The sequence below is a fragment of the Macaca fascicularis genome, chromosome 17 (genome assembly GCF_037993035.2).
Source record: "Macaca fascicularis isolate 582-1 chromosome 17, T2T-MFA8v1.1".
NCBI classification, from domain to species: domain Eukaryota; kingdom Metazoa; phylum Chordata; class Mammalia; order Primates; family Cercopithecidae; genus Macaca; species Macaca fascicularis.
The window spans coordinates 5,466,608-5,487,302 of NC_088391.1; the positions used below are offsets into that span (position 1 = coordinate 5,466,608).

Here is a 20,695-nt window from a genome sequence, read left to right on the forward strand (position 1 = left end):
GATGGAGGTGGGACGGGGTAGGAGAATCTGTTTTGACTGTCTTGGCCCACTTCCTTCCTGCTTGCTTTTTAGCTGCTGTTTTGGCTCCCCGAGCATCAGGTCTTACTTGATAAAACCTTTTATAATCTGGCATCACTGATTTGTGTGCAGCAGATGCCTGAATGCCTCTTCTTTCTCCCCTGGGCAACTTGGTCAATTACTTAACCCTTCATCTAACCTCTGGGGCTTGCAGAACGCCTCAATTCCCTGAAGTAGGTGCAGCTCTCTCTACTTCATTTCTTATAAGCTGGCTCTTGGTTTCTGATATACACAAGGCTTGGCTACTCCCATTTTTTCTAGAAACTTGTCTGTGTCTGTACAATAACTCTGTGTTCTCACACCTCCACCATATATGCACACACTTGTGCTTGAACTACCTTGAGAGAGTTCCTATTCTTTGCAATAAAAGAGGTCTAATTAGATTATGGGAAAACTGCTCAGAGCAACGGGAATTGGGCAGGCTTAGGGAACTTTTATCCATGAGATGGAAAAGACATGAATGTACTCCTGCTTCGTGGAGGTGGACATCTCTCTAGTGACAGAATATGTGTATCCATCAAGCACAATGACTTGTTTCCATGAAAGGTGAGAGCAATAAATGCAGATATATTGTTCCTCTTTGGCTCCCATTTTTTTGAGACTACATGTTGACCACTGCCTTTCTGTTGGCATGTTTCAAGGCAATTAGATAATAGGTCACTGGTGGCATTTTTATTGTTATATTCCAGTCCTATATATACTATTGACCTTTGCCAATCTTGGATATTTCCTAGTTTTCCTCAGTAACACATGTAAAATTCATCTTTTGGGGTGAACGCCTACTAAAAAGGTATACTGCATTTAGTTATGAATAATACAGATTCAGCTCTAACGGACTAAATAACATAGAAATGGACTTTTCTCTCATGTAAAAGAAATCTGAAGGTAGGTAGTATAGGGTTGGCATGCTGTCTCTACAGTGTACCATCAGGGACCTAAGCTCATGCTATTTTTTTGTGATACCCTCGTTTGCATATGACTTCCATTCTTAAAGTCACTCATGGACCAAGATGGCTATTGGAGATCCAGCCATTGTGTCTAAGTTCCAGGCAGCAGGAAGAAAGGAGAAGAAAGTAGAAACAGATGTATGCCAGCTATCTGTCCCCAAGAAAATGAGTGATCCTGGAAGTCTCATCTCATGTTTCCCACCCACCTCTACCTGTAAAGGAAGATGGAGACATACAGTTGTTTATCTGGTTAGTTTGGCACTTTGGAGAAAACTGAGGTTTTAAGGGAGAAGGAAGGAAAGAATAAATATTGGTGGCCAGAAGATAGCTTCCATCGTTTATCTTATGTTGACATTGCTTAGTTTCTCTTCTCGGTCTTCCTTATCCACTACAGTTGTCAAGTCATAAAAGCAACTTTTTCAGGTCCCATCTCTGCCAATAGGAAGGGTGTATCTCAAAATAAATGACTATCGTTTGAATTAAATACATTTAGCTTTATGGATAACTCCTTACATTTATTTTTCTCATTTCTTGGGTGATGAGTGAAAAAAATAGTCAGGAAATAGACCATTACTGTTCTGACCTGTGATTGGGAACTTTTGTTTTAGCTTTAAGCTTTTCACCCTTAACTTTTTAGTTTGAAAATTTCAAACCTACAGAAAGGTTGTAAAATTATTATAATGAACACCCATATACCTTGTTTTGACCATCATCCCATAACTTGCATTATTGATTTATTTCTCTATATACATTTGGTGGTGGTGGTTGTTGAATCACTTGAGAATTTAATGAATTTTTAAAGTGGAAGGACACTACTTAAATATTTAAAACCCTAAAATTTTTAAGACCTTTTCTGAGAATAATTTTCAAGATAAAGACTGTGATTGAAGGCAAATGGTTACATGTAATTTCTAAAAGATAACCTCTCTTCTGGATATTTCAGAGGACCAGAACTAGAGATATTACAGACTCCTTTCAATAGACTTCAGATTCCCACTTCCTTTATGTGTTAGAATCTCTGCTGAGAGAGGTTCTCAAATGGTTATCCTGATCTGAACACTCCCACCAAAGCAAACCTATTTTAGATATAGTAATGCAAACACAAATTAGAAGTTTTAGCCTGGGCAACATGGCGAAAACCCATCTTTACAAATAAACAAATTAGCCGGGCATGGTGGTGCACACCTGTATGTGGTCCTAGCTACTCAGGTGGTTGAGGTGGGAGGATCACTTGAGCTAGAGAGGCAGAGGTTGCAGTGAGCCAAGATGGTGCCACTGCACTCCAGCCTGGGCACAGAGCAAGACCGTGTCTCAAAAAGGAGAAAAAAAAAAAAGAAAAAAAGAAAATTTTTTACAGCGCTATTTCTGTTTGGATAATTCAGTTTGATTATGACATTAACAATGTCATCATCCTGCTGGCAAATCAGCAAAAGATGGACTTCTCTAACAGAATGCTTACAATGTAAGAAGCAAGGAAAGACAAAATGGCCTGCTCTAGAATTTACAATCTGAAGCACTTGCTTCATCCTTGGCAGCAGCAATTCACACAGAACTGACACATAGGTTCAAGTCCTCTAATGTTGAAAAGAGTACTATCTGGAAGATCCTTTGGGATAGGTTTGTTACTCTACCTAGACTAGGTCAGGGTGAAGCCAGATTCCAGTGCTCCATGGTTCTGCTCGGTTGCAGATAGGATTCAGGCTTATGTATGCATAATGCTCAGTTACTGCTATTTTACTGTTTTCAGTTCACTAACCAAACCATTGAGCTTATTGAAAACTGCTTTCTTTGGAGTTTCATTTCGGTAGAATGTAAGGATGTAATTTCTTTCTTCACTAATAGGACAAGCAGTACAAGGTATATGAGATGAGAAGGGATCTCTGGCCGGGCGCGGTGGCTCAAGCCTGTAATCCCAGCACTTTGGGAGGCTGAGACGGGCGGATCACGAGGTCAGGACATCGAGACCATCCTGGCTAACACGGTGAAACCCCGTCTCTACTAAAAAAATACAAAAAACTAGCCGGGTGTGGTGGCGGGCGCCTGTAGTCCCAGCTACTCGGGAGGCTGAGGCAGGAGAATGGCGTGAACCCGGGAGGCGGAGCTTGCAGTGAGCCGAGATCGCGCCACTGCACTCCAGCCTGGGCGACAGAGCAAGACTCCCGTCTCAACAAAAAAAAAAAAAAAAAAAAAAAAAAAAAAGAGAAGGGATCTCTGAGATCTAGTCTTATACTTGGTGCATCTAGTGGTAGATTGCAATACTGCTCATCAGATATTCCAGATTTTGTCTCTGCAGTGCTCCTCCTTGAGTGATTTGGGGATTTATTACTGTAGCATAACTTAAAACTATTCTGTCAGATACAAGGCAAGAAATGCTACACTAAAATTTTGATAAAACAAAGTTGAAAGGATAGTTTGCTTGTTAATTGGAATGGCTTCCCCCCAAACCCAAACTTTAATCTAAGTCAGATTTCCTTTATTTCTTTTATAAACGTTTAGCTTTAAAACAGTTATAGATTTGGCTGGGCGTGGTGGCTCACGCCTGTAATCCCAGTACTTTGGGAGGCCAAGGCAGGCAGATTACGAGGTCAGGAGATTGAGACCATCCTGGTCAACATGGTGAAACCCCATCTACTAAAAATACCAAAATTAGCTGGGCACGGTGGCATGTGCCTGTAATCTCAGCTACTTAGGAGGCTGAGGCAGGAGACTTGCTTGAACCAGGAAGTCGGAGGTTGCAGGGAGCCAGGATCTAGCCACTGCACTCCAGCCTGCTGACAGAGACTCCGTCCAAAAAAAAAAGTTACACATTTACAGAATTATTAATTACATAGAGAGAATGTTCATATTCCTCACACCCAGTTTCCCCTGTTATGAACATATTAGTTCCTATATTTTTACATGCTCTTTCCTTCCTGCGAATATTACAAGTCTTGTTCATTAATATATATTTCTTAAGTGCCAGCCATTTTGCTATTACTAATTGTAGGTTGGTATTCTTCAAAAGTTTTGGGAAGAATACACGAGAAAATCAAAGACATAGGGAGTGCCTTTCTATCTTCCCATAAAAATCATGTGGATCTTTTATTTTTCAGTCAAAAGGAAGACTTTATGTGAACAATCCTCTTACTGACCACCCTATAGCCATTACTGAAAATAGCGTTCTCTATATCACTGAAGCTTTAAAACTCACAACAATCTTTTATTTTTGCCTCCTGTTCGATAACTATGAAGTTTTTATTTATATCTTAATCCAAATATATCCCTTTTTTTCTTTTTTATCATTCCCATTATGACCTCCATGACGTTTAAAATGTTATGGCCATGAGCAGTGGCTCACGCCTGTAATCCCAGCACTTTGGGAGGCCGAGGTGGGCAGATCGCTTGAGGCCAGGAGTTCGAGACCAGCCTGGCCAACATGGTGAAACCCCATGTCTACTAAAAAATACAGAAATTAACCGGGCGTGGTGGTGTGCGCCTGTGATCCCAGTTACTCGGGAGGCTGAGGCAGGAGAATCGCTTGAACTCAGGAGGCGGAGGTTGCAGTGATAGGCCATTGTATTCCAGCCAAGGCCACAAAGCGAGACTCCATCTCAAAATACAGTATAAATTTAAAAAATAATAAATTAAGTTAAAAAATAGATAAAATAAAATGTACATGTTTCAATTATACAAACACAGAGGTGGTGTATTAGTCTGCTTGGCTGATGTAACAAAATACCATAGACTGAGGTGGCTGTAACACCATTTACTTCTCTCAATTCCGGAGACTAAGTCCCAGATAAAGATGGGGCAGTTTGGGTTCCAGGTGAAAGCCCCTTCTTGCTCTGTCCTCACATGGCACACAAAGGAGAACAAGCTCTTTGTTGTTTTTTCTCTTAAAGGCACTAATCCCGCCATGGGGGACCCACCCGGGTGACCTCATATAAATTGAATTACCTCCCAAAGGCTCCATCTCCAAATACCAACATATCGGGGTGGGGCGGGGCTTTAACATACGGATTGGGGGAGGAGGGAAATAGTTCCGTCCACAGCTGGTGGCAATGCCCAAGCTCAACGCAAGATTAAAGTACTGAATTACAGAGAGCTGTGAGATGAGGTTAGAAAGACTCCTCATACGGAGGTCATCAAGTGCCAGACTAAAGAGCCACTGGGCTTTTTAGATCATAAATCCGGGGGTTGCTTATGGGATGGATTTTGTTAGAGATCACGAGTGGGAACACCATTTGGGGGGGGGTAATATAACAATTCCTGAGGGAAAAATAAAAACGAACACTACGACAACCACCCTCGAATGCACCACCACCAGGAAGCCTTTCCCGACGCTTCGCCAGAGAGGTTCTCTTTAAACGCGAATTTTTCTTGAGTTACCCTAGAAATGTGAGTTCCCCTCCACATCTCGCCTTCTCTCGTACACGTTCCTGTGCGTTTCCTAACCTTCCACTTCACGGTGCCTGCAGCACGCGGTGTGTCCGCGCGCCCTACAGCCCTGCACCGCGCTTCAGGCGCAGCCGCCCGCGCTCGGCCCCAGGTCCCGCCCTCCCGCATCAGGATGCGCGGACGGCGTTTGTGGACTTGACCGCAGGCCAGGAAATCCCGCGGGCCTGGCCACTTCTGGGCGCTAGGACCACAGCCGGCCACCCCACGGACGCCGGGGACGCTCTTCTGGGCCCATTTCAGGGCCGCGCGTCGGGCTCGCAACAACGGCGTCCAGCTGGCCTGAGGCGCAGGGGTGGGGCTCACGTCGTCTGACGGTTGCATGGATTATTTTCGATTGATTTCCGAACCTTCAGGAAGCAGACACGCTCCCCTTCCTTCTTAGAGATGATGGGGCGGCAGCCAACGAAGGCCCGAAGCCGCCTCCTTTTCTGGGTGGGGAGCTAGGAGATGCTCAGGAGGGACCTCCCCGATTCTGAGCATCATTTTTGGCAGGAGGCTACATATGAGCAGTAATTGACATTCATCATTCTAATGTGCAGATTATGTCAGTACGGATGCTACGATAGAACAACTAAAAAATGACAGAAATGGTTTCACTGTTTTTAAACTCTGGGAGCCTACTCCTTTAAGAGATTGGGCCGTGCGCCAAGCCCACCTGGTCCCGGGGTGCCTTGCGCGGCTCGCCGACCCCCCCCCCCCCGCACCCCCCCCAACTGGCGTCCCAGAGCTCCCTGCGCGGCGGTTTCACTTCCGGCGGGCTACGTGCGCGCGGCGAGCGACGGGCGTACTTTTGCGTGGTTGCTCCACCCCCTCAGCCTTACCTTCGCCGCCGTTGGGGCTGGAAGTTCTCGCCAGGTCGGTGCCGGGCTAGAGAGATGTTCCCCGGCCCGCCTCGGCTTTGAGGCGAGAGCAGTGTCCCAGAGCCCTTTCATCTTGCTGACGGCGTCGAGCCCCGGGCAGACATGTCCACAGGGTTCTCCTTCGGGTCCGGGACTCTGGGCTCCACCACCGTGGCCGCAGGCGGGACCGGCACGGGCGGCGGTTTCTCCTTCGGAACGGGAGCGTCTAGGTAACCGCACTTTCTCACCTTCCTGGGCCGGATTCCCCCCGAGCCCCACCCCCGCAAAGCTCCCCTCGTGTCCCCGTCCTCTCTCTTCCCGCTGGCTTCCTTCCCGGTGAGGCTGGAGAGAAGCACATAATCTAGCCGCCCGGCGTCGTAGGCCTCTCGCTCGCCGCGGTACCCGGGCCCAGCGCGGCCTGGTGAAGTGGAGGGCGGGATGGGTTTTGTGCTGTGAGGTTTCCAGATCCGCGTATAGTTCAGGCATTGTTTGGACCTAGTGAGGTCTTGACTGCGTGGAGGGGCCTGGGGGTCTTCCCCGGAGCTTTAGCGATGCGTCAGTCTTAGGCGTAGAATGAACGTTGAATGAATGAATGAAATTATAGCATGTTGTGGAGTTTTATGGTAGATAATTCCAATTTCATTGCAGCATTTGCGGTTTTGGATATTACGGTGTTTTAATAACTTTGTGGTTGTTTTTAACCAGCTTTTCAAGCTTCTGTGCCACATGGGACCTCATCTGCTTTTGTTAAAACAACAACAACAAAAAACACTTCTTTGCAGTGTTTTTTAGTGGTAATTTTGTGCATTATGTGCAGATTAGTATATCTGACGCAAGAATGTTGTGTTGTAATCACTCAACATTGTCTTTTACTTAAATTACGAAACGTAGGTAGCATGTTCCTCGTTTTTGTGCAACCCATTAGTCCAGGTGGCGACAAAAACATAACTGTCCAGAAAGAAACAAAGTGGTGAGGCATTTATTTTAATGAGAGATTTAAGCTTTAGAACTCAATTTTTTAAAAGATAAAGGTGGAGGGGTTCATAAAATTAAGGAGTGTGCACACTGTCAACAAGATACTTCCTGAAGCTTAAAAGATGGGGCTGTAGATTTAAAAGGCAAAAACTTAAGCATGACCTGCAGTTTAAAAAGGGAGGGAGGAGGAATCACAGGCTACACAGTCAAATTCAGAAATTTGAATTTTCATCCGTACCTCCGTTATTCTTACTCGCTCAACAGCAGGTCCTAATAATTTTACTTCTGCCATTTCCGTTTGTCTTTATTTCCAGTTCCACCACCCTGCTCAGGCTATTATCATTCATGGAACAAATATTTATTGGACAGATTCCCATGTGCAGGGCTCTGTTTTAGGTATTAAGAGTCTTGCTCTCTTGATCCTTAACATTCCTACGAAAGTACTTCTGATTCTTGTCAGATTTTTAACCAGCTGTCTTTCTTGTTTTAGATGAAAACTACTCCAATCAACTTCTTCAATCTGTTCTGCCACATTGTAGCCAGAGTAATTTTTTTAAAACATTGTCATTGCTCCCCCCTTTAATCATTTCCCGCTATCTTTAGAGTGAAGTTAAAGAAAACAGACAAACAAAAAAACTTACCATAGTCTGCAAGGTCCACTTCTGCTGGAACCTCTGGGTACTCATCTTGAGCCCGTCTTTTTATTTTAGTTATCCAGACCCACTGTTAAAAACAAACACGCAACTACCACCCGGTGCATCACTACCTGCACACAAATAAATCACTGAAATAAAGTTTCCGAGAAAGATACTAACCCCTACTTCATGGGATGCACTTTGATATTTTCTATTCTATTTCTTTTTTTTTAATGTTGTTTATGACTTGAATTAATTTTTATATTTCTCTCATGGTCCTGATCTTAGTGTGAGAAAGCCTGTCCTAGCAACATGACCTTTTCTCTTTTCAAGTGGGCTTTGCCAGCCCCTTCCTTGCCAGTATCAAATGGTCTCTTTCCCCAGAGAGGCCTTTTCTGACCTGTCAGTCTAGGGGAGATTTCTGTTCTCCTAGTACTCTTAGAGTGCTGATCACAATTGTAATCAGTTTGTTACATTTATTGTTAACTTGTTTGTTGTCAGATCTCAGCTCTAGAATAATTAATATCTGTGTTTCTCACTAACTAGAAACTGCCTGAGGGCAGGGTCTGAGTCTTACCACCTCTTCCTCAGTCCCAAGGACAGTGCCTGGCATAGAAAAAGGGCTTTAGTAACAATTTGAATGACTGAGCAAATGAGTTATTAGTAATAAGTTATAAAAAATTACCCAAGTTTTAGAGAGGCTTGGATAAATTAGTGAAAGAGGAGACAGTCTGACATAAATTTGTTAGAGTGCTGGTTGGGAGGCCTGACAGCCCCTAGTGCCACCTGGTGATTTGATGTCTTGAGGTCGGTCATTTTAGGGGAGTTCTCACATCTGGAACTCCTCAACTCAGGAGTGGGTTACCTGAGTTGATGAGTGAGATGAAGCATTTGAATATTTAGCATCAAGTCTGGCACTTACTAAGTGCTCAGTAAATGTTAGCTATTATGTTAGCTGCCAAGTCCGCATTAGGGCAAGCTGGCAAGTTAAAATAACATTCCTGATGTGATTGAGTCAAGTTGGTTTTTATACAGCACATCCTATCAAGTGCTTGGCACATAACATTGGTTTGAGGCAATAATTGGTCAAGTCTAGGGTAGCTTTTGCTTTTCTTGAGTTTAGTAAATTTCACTGACACCAAAATTTCTCTTTTGCTTTTGTGATAGAGTAAAATTTCATTTTGATGTGTTTCTTTGGCAGCATTTTCAACTTTAATTATGTAATATTTCATAATATCTTCAGTTATGTTGTCAAGACATTAAAAAATATATATATGTATATATATATATGGCACAATCTCGGCTCACTGCAAGCTCCGCCTCCTGGGTTACTCAATTCTCCTGCCTCAGCCTCCTGAGTAGCTGGGACTACAGGCGCCACCACCACGCCCGGCTAATTTTTTTTGTATTTTTAGTAGAGACAGAGTTTCACCGTGTTAGCCAGGATGGTCTTGATCTCCTGACCTCATGATCCACCTGCCTCGGCCTCCTAAAGTACTGGGATTACAGGTGTGAGCCACTGCGCCTGGCCCTTTTTTTTTTTTTTTTTTTTTTGAGGCAGAGTCTTGCTCTTGTTACCTAGCCTGAAGTGCAGTGGCGCAATCTCGGCTCACTACAGCCTCCGCCTCCTGGGTTCAATCGATTCTCCTGCCTCAGCCTCCCGAATAGCTGGGATTACAGGCACACCACCACACCAGGCTAATTTTTTTTTTTTTTTTTGATATTTTTAGTAGAAACGGGGTTTCACCATGTTGGCCAGGCTGGTCTCAAACTCCTGGTTCAGGTGATCCGTCCTCTTCGGCATTCCAAGGTGTTGGAATTACAGGCGTGAGCCACTGCGCCCAGCCACCAATAATGTTTTAGTATCCCCCAGATACTCATTTATTCTACTCCACATTATATACACAACAGTTTCAAAATAACAATACGATCAGACTGACCACAGCGAAGCTAAATGTTTTGGCATATATGGCCCTTTTATGGTTGTACCTATGTTGTCTGGATATAGCCATTACATACTATATTCTTTTGCTTGTCGCGCTCACTTAGGTTTCTGTGTGTGTGATATCTCACTTGGTTTTGGTTGTAGCAATGTGTTTTTAATAATACCTTTTAAATTCAGACTAAATGTTTAAAGATCTGTGGGCCTCTTTTTTTTTTTGTGAGACGGCCTTGCTCTGTCTCCCAGGCTGGAATGCAGTGGTACAGTCTCAGCTCACTACAACCTTCACCTCCTGGGCTAAAGTGATCCTTCCACCTCAGCTTCCTGAGTAGCTGGGATTGCAGGCATGCTTCAGCACGCCTGGCTAATTTTTGTTTTTTGAAAGTTTTTTGTTGTTTTTTCGGTAGAGACACTTTTACCATGTTGCCCAGGCTGGTCTCAAGCTTCTGGGCTCAAGCAGTCTGCCTACCTCAACCTCCCAAAGTGCTGGGATTACAGGCATGAGCCACCCGGTCTGGTCAAGATCTGTGTTTTATTTGTTAGTGAGAGCTCGCAGCCCTACTTTGTCTCCCACCTCGCCTTTATCCACCCAAGGTGAACACAAACATTTTAAAGATCATTGGTGAACTAAGTACTTCCTCTTCTTTTACCTACTCAGTATGGATGGCACACCTCAAGTTCTGCCCCTTAATAAGCTCCTCCATCTCTGTTCCCCTCACAGGTGGTTAGCTCTTTGCCTCAAACTTCTGCAGTATCTCTTTGCCATCATTTGGTACTTGATTATAATCTGCCTTATAGTAATTGTAAACTTACTGAAGGTGTGTACATTTCTGCTGCTTGAATGATCTACTGCTTGAGTATTTCCTTTCTTCCTTGTCCCCCAATGTTTGCAAAAATCTGAGTGGCTTCTTAAGCTGGTTATGCAATTGAAGACACGCGGACCCAAGTCACTTGGAGAACTCTTCTGGCTTGGAGTACAGTTATTTGTGTTGTTTTCCCCCTGGTAAACGGCATGTTCCTTGACTAGGGACTTGATCATCTTTCTGCTTCCTTGCTATTCCTGGCGTAACGCCTTGTACATAATATATTTAGTTGAATTTATAAGTATCCGTAATGATAACAGTCATAACAACATTTATTGAAGTTAATTCATCCTGTGCAATTTCTGAAGTCTTATATTTAAAAAAAAATTCTGCTGGCTGGGCGCGGTGGCTCACGCCTGTAATCCCAGCACTTTGGGAGGCCGAGGTGGGCGGATCATGAGGTCAGAAGATCGAGACCATCCTGGCTAACACGGTGAAACGCTGTCTGTACTAAAAATACAAAAAATTAGCTGGGCGTGGTGGCGGGCGCCTATAGTCCCAGCTACTTGGGAGACTGAGGCAGGAGAATGGTGTGAACCTGGGAGGCAGAGCTTGCAGTGAGCCGAGAACGCGCCACTGCACTCCAGCTTGTACGATAGAGCAAGACTCCGTCTCAAAAAAAAAAAAAAAATTATGCTAAGTGGGTACTGTTAATTCCTATTTTGCAGATGAGGAAATAGAGGCTCAGAAAGGTTAAGTAATGGCACACAAGTACCAGAACTTGGGGGAATTCGTACTAGAACCCAGCCACACTACTGCTGCCAGAGATTTTGAGAATTTAAAAATTATATTGGGTTCTCCCATGGTGATTACTCTTTATGGAAGAGCAGCAAAGGAAGTAATAAATATGTAGGATAAAGAGGATTCCCCATTATGCTATATAATCTCCCTTAACTCTCCTAAATAATTTTTGAAGTGCCAACTTGTCAAACTTTGCTTGCTTTCACAATTTGTCTTCCTACCTTTTCCTAGCAAATTTGAACCTCTGAGTCTTGATAAGAATAGTTGAAAAGTTGTGAACTTTGTTCACATTCACTTGTTTTTATCAGCTGTTCTTTTTTTAAGCTTTCCAACGCTCTCAGAAGAGTTTCTGTTAGTGAACACATGATCCTGAGACATGGTGATTTTGCTTTGCGTTTAACTTTTGCCAGGAAATGTGCCCACTAGTTTTTCTATTTTGCTTTTTTTGGTGGTAAAATCCCTAACTATAAGCTCTCCCCAACCCCACATTGCCCTATGAATGTGGTAATGTAGCAACATTGAAGATAACTTAAAATCACTTTTCTATGGCCATTTTAAAATATGCTAGGTTTCAAAGATTGGTGAAAGCAGAATAATTGTGATCCTTACTGATGATTACCTTGGGATCTGAAATCCTTATTGCTATAGACTGCTTTTCTTGAAATCTGGTATTGGTTTTTTTTTTTTTGAGAGGGAGTCTCACTCTGTCACTCAGACTGGAGTGCAGTGACAGTATCTCGGCTCACTGCAACCTCTGCCTCCTGGGTTCAAGCAATTCTCCTGCCTCAGCCTCCTGAGTAGCTGGAATTACAGGCACATGTCACCACCATGCCCGGCTAAGTTTTGTATTTTTAGTAGAGACAAGGTTTCACCCTGTTGGTTAGGCTGATCTGGAACTCCTGACTTCGTGATCCACTCGCCTCAGCCTCCCAAAGTGCTGGGATTACAGGCATGAGCCACCATGCCCAGCCTGAAATCTGGTAGTATTGTATTTTTTAAGGCTACGTTTACATGTGGTTTTATTTTTTTTTATTTTTTATTTTTTTTGAGACGGAGTCTTGCTCTGTCGCCCAGGCTGGAGTGCAGTGGCCGGATCTCAGCTCACTGCAGGCTCCGCCTCCCGGGTTCACCCCATTCTCCTGCCTCAGCCTCCCGAGTAGCTGGGACTACAGGCGCCCGCCACCACACCCGGCTAGTTTTTTGTATTTTTTAGTAGAGACGGGGTTTCACCGTGTTAGCCAGGATGGTTTCGATCTCCTGACCTCATGATCCACCCGTCTCGGCCTCCCAAAGTGCTGGGATTACAGGCTTGAGCCACCGCGCCCGGCCTTGTGGTTTTATTTTTAAGGAAGAACAGAAACGTGTTTGAACTTGGTGGGTTAAAGATAAATTTATTTTTCTTTTTGGATCTTATGACAATGTATTTGATATGTTAAGTGAATGAAACTATCTTGAAGAGTTAATTTTTATTTTTCTTAAGTAAATATTGGCTTTAGTAGACTTCCTTTTGTGCATGTAGTTTTTGTTTTGTTTTTGTGTTTTTAAATAAGCAACCCTTCTGTGGGGCTCAATTTTGGAAATCTTGGAAGTACTGCAACTCCAGCAACTACATCTGCTCCTTCAAGTGGTTTTGGAACCGGGCTCTTTGGATCTAAACCTGCCACTGGGTTCACTCTAGGAGGAACAAATACAGGTGAGGAGGATCTGACCACATTGTCAGGGAGTAGGCTTGGGATATTCTTTCCTAAATTCTGTCCTGTATCTCCGTTTACAAGGATCATCACTGGTAGTAGACCTTAAAAAATGGTAAATACTAAGATGAAAAAAAATATAAGGAATTGGAATTAAGGGCTAGTGATATAGGCTCAATCATTGACTGTCATCTACTCTGAAGTAAGGAAGGAAAACATACAAACATTAAATTTTTAGATTGTATAATATAGAGTTTTTCCTTAGTGAAGATTGTTGTTTAAGCCAGCTTTATCAGTTTGGAACGTTAACATACATAAGATAATCAGCACCCTTACTGTAACATAATTCACTTCTTTTTTTTTTTTTTGATACACAGTCTTGCTCTGTTGTCTAGGCTGGAGTTCAGTGGCACGATCATGGCCCACTGTAGCCTTGCAACCTCTTGGGTCCAAATAATCCTCCCACCTCAGCCTCCTGAGTAGATGGAACCACAGGTGTGCACCACCATGCCTGGCTTCTTTTTTTTTTTTTTTTTTTTTTTTTTTTACTTTTTGTAGAGAAGGGGTCTCCTCCTGGTCTTAAATTCCTGAGGTCAGGTGATCCTCCTGCCTTGGCCTCTCAGAGTGCTGGGATTGTAGGCCTGAGTTACCGTGCCTGGTCTATAATTTACATTCCTAAGAGATGTTTTACATTTTCGCATTATTAAAACAATAAGTGGGAAAAGGGCAATAGATAAAGGACTTGAAGGTTTCGAAAACAATGGAAATTTTTTGTTTTTAATACGGCTGGAAAAATAGTGTTTCACTGGAGCTGACCATTTAAAAAGTTTACTTCTTTATTTACCCTTTATTTTCTAATACTTTGTTTTCTTACTACTTTTTGCATTGATCTTCCAGCTTTGAGTGCAGCACATTTCACAGCCACATCTAGAAAATGGAAGAACGGCCGGGCGCGGTGGCTCAAGCCTGTAATCCCAGCACTTTGGGAGGCCGAGACGGGCGGATCACCAGGTCAGGAGATCGAGACCATCCTGGCTAACACGGTGAAACCCCGTCTCTACTAAAAAAAATACAAAAAACTAGCCGGGCAAGGTGGCGGGCGCCTGTAGTCCCAGCTACTCGGGAGGCTGAGGCAGGAGAATGGCATGAACCCGGGAGGCGGAGCTTGCAGTGAGCTGAGATCCGGCCACTGCACTCCCGCCTGGGTGACAGCGAGACTCCGTCTCAAAAAAAAAAAAAAAAAAAAAAAGAAAATGGAAGAACGACAGGAATAAATATGAGCAGATTAGTCAGTGAGCTGCTTGAGACAGCTCAGTGTAGCATTTTGTTTGGAGTTGCTTTTTTTGGTCTTGCTTAATTTTGTTATAAGCAATAGTTATGTGCATTTTATAAATTTTATTCCTTAATCAAATTATGCACAGCTTGTAATATGAAAACCAGTGCTATAGGAAAAATGCGTGATTAGTGGTTATGGTGGCAGATACTATGATATGTATTGTTCTAATTAGAAGTGTTGTCACTCCCTGAGGGTGATTTAAGTCTTTGCCTTATGACGGGTAAACCAAAAGAATGTCATCTTCATTGATGATTAAATTTTATTTCTCTTTTTGTCCCCAGGAATAGCAACAACTATAACTACAGGATTAACTCTGGGTAAGAATTTTTGAGGAAAGATCCCAGCTCTGTGGTCTTCTAATAATTTTGATAAATTGAGTGATCTTTCTACTCTTCTCCTTCTAATATCTCACAGAGCTGGGGTATAGAAAAAAGTGTGTGTATCACAGATGGTGACTTATCAGAGAACCTTTCAGTATTTGAGTAGTGAAAAAGGAATGACTTTGTAGGGTACTTTTATAATTCAGAAAAGTATTTTAAATGCAGAAATTGTTTTTAATGTGGAAGTTTATTTCATACTACTTTTTTTAGTCATTTGACTCCATTTAGTGGAAAAAACACCAAACTTTAAGCCAGAAATTTTGGAATTAAGCTTCTAAAATAGTTGTGAGGCCTTAGGTAATATTTGGGGGCTTTTAGTTATCTAAAAAATTGAGGGTATTGAACTAATATCCAAATACATAATACCTTCTGTACTGTTATGCTAAAGGGAATGTGATAACTAGGGTTTCAGTCAGCTTTCAATCTGGATGGCAGTAAACTATGTGAACGGAAAGGAAAAGGAAATGAAAGAACATTTAGAAGCCCTTAAATTGAGTTTTAAAATAAGGATTGGCAGACTTCATTTGGATGCTACACCTGTTATTAACAGAAAACACAACACATCTGTTTATCACCAAAGTTTTGGACTAGATTGGCTACAAAGATAAGCAAGTGAATCTTCTTGTTTTCTTTTTTGCTTTTTTTCCCCCCCATCAGACAGGTTCTTCCTCTGTTGCCCAGGCTGGAGTGCAGTGGCACCATCACAGCTCACTGCAACCTCAAACTCTTGGGCTCAAGCGATCTTCCCTGAGGTTCCCAAGTAGCTAGGACTATAGGTACATACCACAATGCTTGACTAATTTTTTTTTTTTTTTTTTTAAAGAGATGGAGTTTTGCTCTTACTGCCCAGGCTGGAGTGCAATGGCGCAATCTCGGCTCACCGCAACCTCCGCCTCCTGGGTTCAAGCGATTCTCCTGCCTCAGCCTCCCAAGTAGCTGGGATTACAGACATGTGCCACCACGCCCGACAAATTTTGTATTTTTAGTAGAGGCAAGATTTCTCCATGTTCATCGGTCAGGCTGGTCTCGAACTCCCAACCTCAGATGATCCACCCGCCTTGGCCTCCCAAAGTGCTGGGATTATAGGTGTAAGCCACTGCGCCTGGCTTTTTTTTTTTTTTTTTTTTTGGCGAGACAAGGTCTCACTATGTTGCCTAGGCTGCTCATGGACTCCTAGCCTGAAGCCACGTGCCCTCTTTGTCCTCCCAAAGTGCTGGGATTATAGACTTGAGCCACACTACGCCTGAGTCTTGTTTTCTGAGGTTGTAACCCCATACATGATTTCAAAGTACTGTACTCTGGCAGGAACTTCTAGTTGTGATCAAGGCAATCCAGAAGCATGGTTTCTGGCTTCTTTTCTCTCAGTGATTTCAGGTTAAGTCAATGCAGGTCATTCATACATTTCTTCACTTAGTATTGTTTGAGCAGTTACTCCTTCCTAACCATGCGGCCTTGTGTATACATGATGCCTTGAACATTGAATATTATCTTGTGGCACTGGTAGTGAGGATGGTCCTTGATGAAGACATTGGGAACTGCTAAGGGTTGGAGCAAGACAGTCTGTTGTGAGGTGGAAGGGTTAGGCAGGTATATTAACGTGTTCTTGTATTATCTGATAAATTTCCTAAAAGATGTAGGAGAGGCACCATGGAAGGCAGAGGAAGAAAACAGTATGGTTTACTTTACAGGCAAGAAGCATTTCGGACAGAGGATTGGCAAATGCAAAGGCCCAGTCATAAAAGCATTCAGGGAAATACGAAACATTTTGTTCTTGGATCTTAGAAATCAGAGGTGGAAATGGTGGGCAGAGTTGAGATTTGAGGAGCAGGTTGGGACCAGATAGGAAAGGGAGGTATATGTCATGCCTTTAGACTCTATTTTAAAGACAGTCTAGAGTTAATAGGAACCTTAAGTTGGGCAGAATCACCAGGATTATTTGTGGGGGGGTTTTGTTTGTTTTCGGTGGTGGTGTTTTGTTTTGTTTTGTTTTTTGAGACGGAGTTTCGCTCTTGTTGCCCAGAGTGGAGTGCAATGGCATGATCTCGGCTCACTGCAACCTCTGCCTCCCAGGTTCAAAAAATTGTCCTGTCTCAGCCTCCCGAGTAGCTGAGATTACAGACATGTGCCACCACGCCCAGTTAATTTTGTATTCTTAGTAGAGATGGGGTTTCACCATGTTGGCCAGGCTGGTCTCGAACTCCTGACCTCAGGTGATCTGCCCGCCTCAGCCTCTGAAAGTGCTGGGATTACAGATGTGAGCCACCGCACCCGGCCTTTTTTTTTTTTTTTTTTTTAAGGTAACCAAGATAATTTTAAGGATAGATTAGAGGTTAGAAGAGACTGATACCAGAGAAATAAATACTGTTGTAGTAGTTCTTAAGAGAGAGATGGCCTAAGCTAAGGTTTTTAAGGATGCTTGTAGTACAGGATATTTCTGAAGTGCAGTCGATAGGATTTGTGACTAATGGAGTACGGGAGAAAGAAGGGATGTCAAGAACGACTGGTTTCTGGCTTGAGGAATTGAACTGAGCAAGGTTGGAGATTTAGCAAAAAGTTTTTGTGGTGAGATATGTAGGAGGCCAAAGGGGCATCAAGATAGAACTAGACAGTGAGGACTTAGGTGAGTATCAGTTTAGACTTAATCACCTGTAGTTGAAATGATGAAAGTGGGTGAGTCATTGGGGAAGTAAGGAAGTAGGAATAGAACCCTAGGAAGTGTCATTTAAGACATGAACAGAGGAAAGACAGCTCCATAAAAAAAGGGCTGAAAAGGAATAGGGAGACAGCTGGGGGCAGACAGAGACACAGGGGCCAGAAGAAAGGAATAGAGAATGGGTATTAGAGAGGAGGGACCATTTTTCTGCTGAGAGGGAAAGGAGGAGGATAAATGCTGCATTAGAGGTAAATCTAGGAGTAGAATTAAAATCGATGTATTACATTGATTAGATTTTTTTTGTTTTTTCTTTTTTTTTTTTTTTTTTGGAGACAGAGTCTCTTGTCTCCCAGGCTGGAGTGCAGTGGTGCGATTTCAGCTTACTGCAGCTTCCCCCTCCCAGATTCAAGTGACTATCATGCCTCAGCATCCCGAGTAGCTGGGGTTACAGGTGTGCACCACCATACTCGACTAATTTTTGTATTTTTAGTAGAGGAGGCGTTTCACCATGTTGGCCAGGCTGGTCTCGAACTCCTGACCTCAAGCGATCTGCCCATTTGGGCCTCCCTAAGTGTTGGGATTACAGGCATGAGCCAGTACCAGGCCATTCTTTTGTTTTTCTTAACTCAAAAAGCCATCTTTTTTGTGTTCACCATGGTTTAGTCTCAACTTCTACATATTTTCTCTCACAGACACATCCGCCTTCTGTTGGCAAAAGGTAGTATCACAAACTTTTAGGGATCCATATTGAAACCAGTGTAATAGAACACTTACAGGTAAAGTAGAATTTTGTTTGTTTACTTATTTATTTATTTAAATAGGAACGCCAGCCACTACATCTGCAGCTACAACAGGCTTCAGTTTAGGATTCAACAAACCTGCAGCATCTGCCACACCATTTGCTCTACCTATTGCTTCTACCTCAGCTAGCGGTCTGACTCTTTCGTCTGCTCTGACATCAACTCCAGCAGGTGAGGTAGAATGAAAAATCGTTGCATTCAATGGTTAAATTTCAATTTTACCTGGTTAGAGAACATAGATAGTCACCTTTACTAAACATAACTTAGGATTTTGACTACAGAAATTATTGATTTATAAAGAAGAAAATTCAGCTTTGAGCATTGAAGCAGGAGAGGCTGTCTTGGGAGATAGTTCCTATTTAAAGAGCAAAGCAGGGGAGAGGGCTAGAGAGGTAAAATGTAAACTTGTTAATGTTGACTTTGTTTTCATGGAGCCATTTAGTGACAGGGAAAGACAAAGACTTGGCATAAACCTCGCCTATCTTTTGATTCATTTAATATGAAGGTGAAGTTGATGGCCTGGGGTGAAGACAATATTGCTGTCTAGAATCAGTTACCTGGTACTATTGTAATATTCCTCAAAGCCCTTATTTCTGTCCCAGATTTTTGCTTTAAAGCTGCTGTTTCTCTTTATTCTTAAGTATGTAATTTTATCTTTAGCAAGTAGTTCTTCCAAAGAGCCAATTTTATCATGGATGTCAGTTTTTAAAAACATCGTATTTGTATTTTTCTTTTTTTTTTTTTTTTTTTTTGAGACGGAGTCTCACTCTGTCGCCCAGGCTGGAGTACAGTGGCTGGATCTCAGCTCACTGCAAGCTCTGCCTCCCGGGTTCCCGCCATTCTCCTGCCTCAGCCTCCCGGGTAGCTGGGACTACAGGCGCCCGCCACCTCGCCCGGCTAGTTTTTTGTCTTTTTTGGTAGAGACGGGGTTTCACCGTGTTAGCCAGGATGGTCTCGATCTCCTGACCTCGTGATCCGCCCGTCTCGGCCTCCCAAAGTGCTGGGATTACAGGCTTGAGCCACCGCGCCCGGCCGTATTTGTATTTTTCTATGATGCTGTTAAATAAGTTGCCTTTTGAAAGCTTACTATCTCTTTTTTTTTACAGCATCCACAGGATTTACTCTAAATAATTTGGGTGGGACAACAGCCACCACTACAACTGCATCAACAGGCCTCTCTTTAGGGGGAGCCTTAGCTGGTTTGGGAGGTTCACTTTTCCAGAGTACAAACACAGGAACATCAGGTAATTGATGGTATTTATTCTCCAGAATAGTAAATATTTATATTTAAGTGTACTTATTTTTATTTTAGCCCTTTGAGCACATCACTTTTTCTCTTTAATCTGCATATTTTCCTTTAAATATGAAAACTAAATTATAAAATGATGGTTTTCATACATAATTGGATGTATTCGCCATATTTTATTTATTTATTTATTTTGGGATGGAGTCTTGCTCTGTCACCCAGGCTGGAGTGCAGTGGCGTGATCTTCTTTCACTGTAACCTCCACCTCCAGGGTTCAAGAGAGATTCTCCTGCCTCAGCCTCTTGAGTAGCTGGGATTACAGGTGTGTGCCAGCATGCCTGGCTAATTTTTGTGTTTTTAGTAGAGATGGGGGTTTCACCATGTTGGCCAAGCTGGTCTCAAACTCCTGACCTCAAGTGATCTGGCTGCCTCGCCTCCCGAAGTGCTGAGATTACAGGCATAAGCCACCGCACCCGATCTATTAGCCGTATTTTAGAAATCCATTTTCCTCTTTCTCAATATTGACTGACTAGATAAGAAAACAAAGAAGAGCCTGTTTAAGGAGTCAGTAAATTGATCTAGAGATAACATTTTTTCTAAAAAGAACAAAAGTTATATCAGCTCAGGAATGCATGGTCTTATAGAAGTATAGATTTATTAGGCTGGGCGCGGGGGCTCACACCTGTAATCCCAGCACTTTGGGAGGCCAAAGCAGGTGGATCACCTGAGGTCAGAAGTTTGAGACCGGCCTGGCCAACGTGGTGAAACACCCCGTTTCTAGTAAAAAGACAAAATTAGCTGGGTATGGTGCTGCGTGCCTATAATCCAAGCTGTTTGGGAGGCTGAGGCAGGAGAATCACTTGAACTGAGGAGGCAGCCGTTGCAGTGAGCCGAGATCATGCCGTTGCACTCCAGCCTGGACAACAAGAGTGAAACTCCATCTCAAAATAATAATAATAAAGACATAGAGATTTATCAACGCAAGATTCTTGAAATTTTGCTACTTGACTCACAAGTATACATTAATGACTTATGATTAACCATAGTCTGGTCCTTTTTATTCTTTTTGTCAGGGAGGGAAGATTTAACTAAACAAATGAATTCTAATACTTTTTTTTAAGTTTGTGAAAAG

The 20,695-nt window shown here is 42.9% G+C and overlaps 2 protein-coding genes across 5 annotated transcripts in view; one reads left to right on the forward strand and one right to left on the reverse strand.

Moving 5' to 3' along the window:
* MTMR6 (myotubularin related protein 6) overlaps positions 1-5,529 on the reverse strand; it is a 53,714-nt gene extending 48,185 nt beyond the window's left edge. The window contains exon 1 of the mRNA XM_065533076.2: positions 5,394-5,529. Coding sequence (XP_065389148.1) covers positions 5,394-5,420 — 27 coding nt within the window. The 5' untranslated portion in view covers positions 5,421-5,529. The remainder of the gene's footprint in view (positions 1-5,393) is intronic.
* Positions 5,530-6,275: 746 nt separating this feature from the next.
* The window catches only part of NUP58 (nucleoporin 58), a 42,624-nt gene continuing 28,204 nt past the window's right edge, over positions 6,276-20,695 (forward strand). For 2 of the 4 annotated variants that reach the window (XM_005585509.4, XM_065533078.1), the window contains exons 1-5: positions 6,276-6,531; positions 13,008-13,150; positions 14,766-14,801; positions 18,339-18,488; positions 19,424-19,561. In XM_005585509.4, the coding sequence (XP_005585566.1) occupies positions 6,425-6,531; positions 13,008-13,150; positions 14,766-14,801; positions 18,339-18,488; positions 19,424-19,561 (574 nt within the window). In that variant the 5' untranslated portion in view covers positions 6,276-6,424. Of the gene's footprint in view, positions 6,532-7,766; positions 7,821-13,007; positions 13,151-14,765; positions 14,802-18,338; positions 18,489-19,423; positions 19,562-20,695 lie in introns of all 4 variants that reach the window. The other 2 variants (XM_074021737.1, XM_005585510.4) reach the window with 2 other exon arrangements.